The following is a 1,545-nucleotide window of genomic DNA, read 5'->3' as shown; positions in this document are numbered from 1 at the left end:
AAGCGGACCAATGGCGTGGAGCCCACGTCCGTCCACTGCTGTGAGGCAGCGCGACGTGGCCGTCGGTGGGTGGAACAAAGCAGGAACCGTCAGGAAAATGTCCTCCTATCTTCTTTGTCAAGAAGCGAGACACGTGCAGGCGGAAGTGTGGCTGCCAGGTAACCTGCTAGTCCTCCCCGCAGGGACAGGAAGTGAAGTCCACACGCCTTGGGTCTCGGCGGTTTTAAACTAGGTAGGCACAGCCGCCGTAAGGACACATCCCGCTCCCCATGGAAAAGGCTGCAAAAATACATCCAACAAAACATAACAGACCAAAGAGCCAGAAATCTTCAAACTTACTCAGCAAAAATAATTCTCTAGGATTCTAAATACTGTGCTTTCTTCTGTTTGCTCAGTGTTCAGTCGACCGGAAGCCCTCGTCCAGCGCGTTTTATTCTGAATACACATCTCTGAGAGCAGCTGACGGGTTAACTGGCTACGGCCAGACTGCGAGTTTACACACGGATACATGGGCGTCTGTGAGCGTCCCCGTCCTGCCCTCCCGTCACATCTGTGGGCTTGGACACTGGGTCCCCAGCATGAAGCACCTCTCCACCTCTCCGGACAGAGTTCGAGTTTGTTCTGCACCTGAAACATCTTCCCCGGAACCTCAGTCAAACTGGGAAACTGCTGGGGAACCACCTGCTCCCGTGGACCCTCTGCCGAACCGAGACCCGAGTCTACGGAGAAACCACGTAGGACAAGTGCTTACGCTTTCCGTGGCCGCCCACGTCCCCCCGGGTCCCGGGGTCCAGCTTCCCGGGGGCCGCGCCGCCGCCGTCGGCGGGGAAGGGCTGCACCTGGGTGCCGGCGCCCGCCTCCTCGGCCTCCGTGAAGAACTTCTCGTAGCGGTCCAGGTACGGCGGCCTCTCGGGGAGGAGGTAATAGTGCGTGGAGCTGACCTTCTTCCCGTTCTCGATGATGGGCAGGATGCAGGGCGCCCGGCTGGCGGAGCCTTCGCTGAGCTGTCTTTGCAGAGCTTTGCTGCTCACGTACTTGGGGTCCGGGGCGAAGCTCTGCGTGGGGGGCATGACCCCGTTGAGGTAAGACGGAAGGCTTTTGGGACTCGGGGTGCGGGAGTTGCTCCGGGACAAGGGCTCCCTGGGTGGCACTTTGGGGGGCCTGTCTTCGTCGCTGTAGGTGCTGGAAGTGACCTCTGCCGACCACCGTCTGTAGTCGGGCTTCACGGGCCGCGGAGGGATGGGGACCCTGGGGGGGACCTCGGGCTTGTCTGTGTCGGGGTGCGGGGAGGCGCGGTGGGTGTGGCCGTGCACCGGGGTGCGGGAGTTGCTCCGGGACAAGGGCTCCCTGGGTGGCACTTTGGGGGGCCTGTCTTCGTCGCTGTAGGTGCTGGAAGTGACCTCTGCCGACCACCGTCTGTAGTCGGGCTTCACGGGCCGCGGAGGGATGGGGACCCTGGGGGGGACCTCGGGCTTGTCTGTGTCGGGGTGCGGGGAGGCGCGGTGGGTGTGGCCGTGCACCTTGATGGCCGGCTTGTGGAAGGAC

At 62.2% G+C, this 1,545-nt stretch overlaps 1 protein-coding gene across 1 annotated transcript in view; it reads right to left on the bottom strand.

Moving 5' to 3' along the window:
• Nucleotides 1-619: 619 nt before the first annotated feature.
• Nucleotides 620-1,545, bottom strand: part of ERRFI1 (ERBB receptor feedback inhibitor 1) — a 20,770-nt gene continuing 19,844 nt past the window's right edge. The window contains exon 3 of the mRNA XM_015565945.1: nucleotides 620-1,543. Coding sequence (XP_015421431.1) covers nucleotides 720-1,543 — 824 coding nt within the window. The 3' untranslated portion in view covers nucleotides 620-719. The remainder of the gene's footprint in view (nucleotides 1,544-1,545) is intronic.

This window comes from Myotis davidii, unplaced genomic scaffold, assembly GCF_000327345.1.
Source record: "Myotis davidii unplaced genomic scaffold, ASM32734v1 scaffold299, whole genome shotgun sequence".
NCBI classification, from domain to species: domain Eukaryota; kingdom Metazoa; phylum Chordata; class Mammalia; order Chiroptera; family Vespertilionidae; genus Myotis; species Myotis davidii.
The sequence above is the reverse complement of the archived record's forward strand: the minus strand, read 5'-3'. Positions and strand labels throughout refer to the sequence as shown.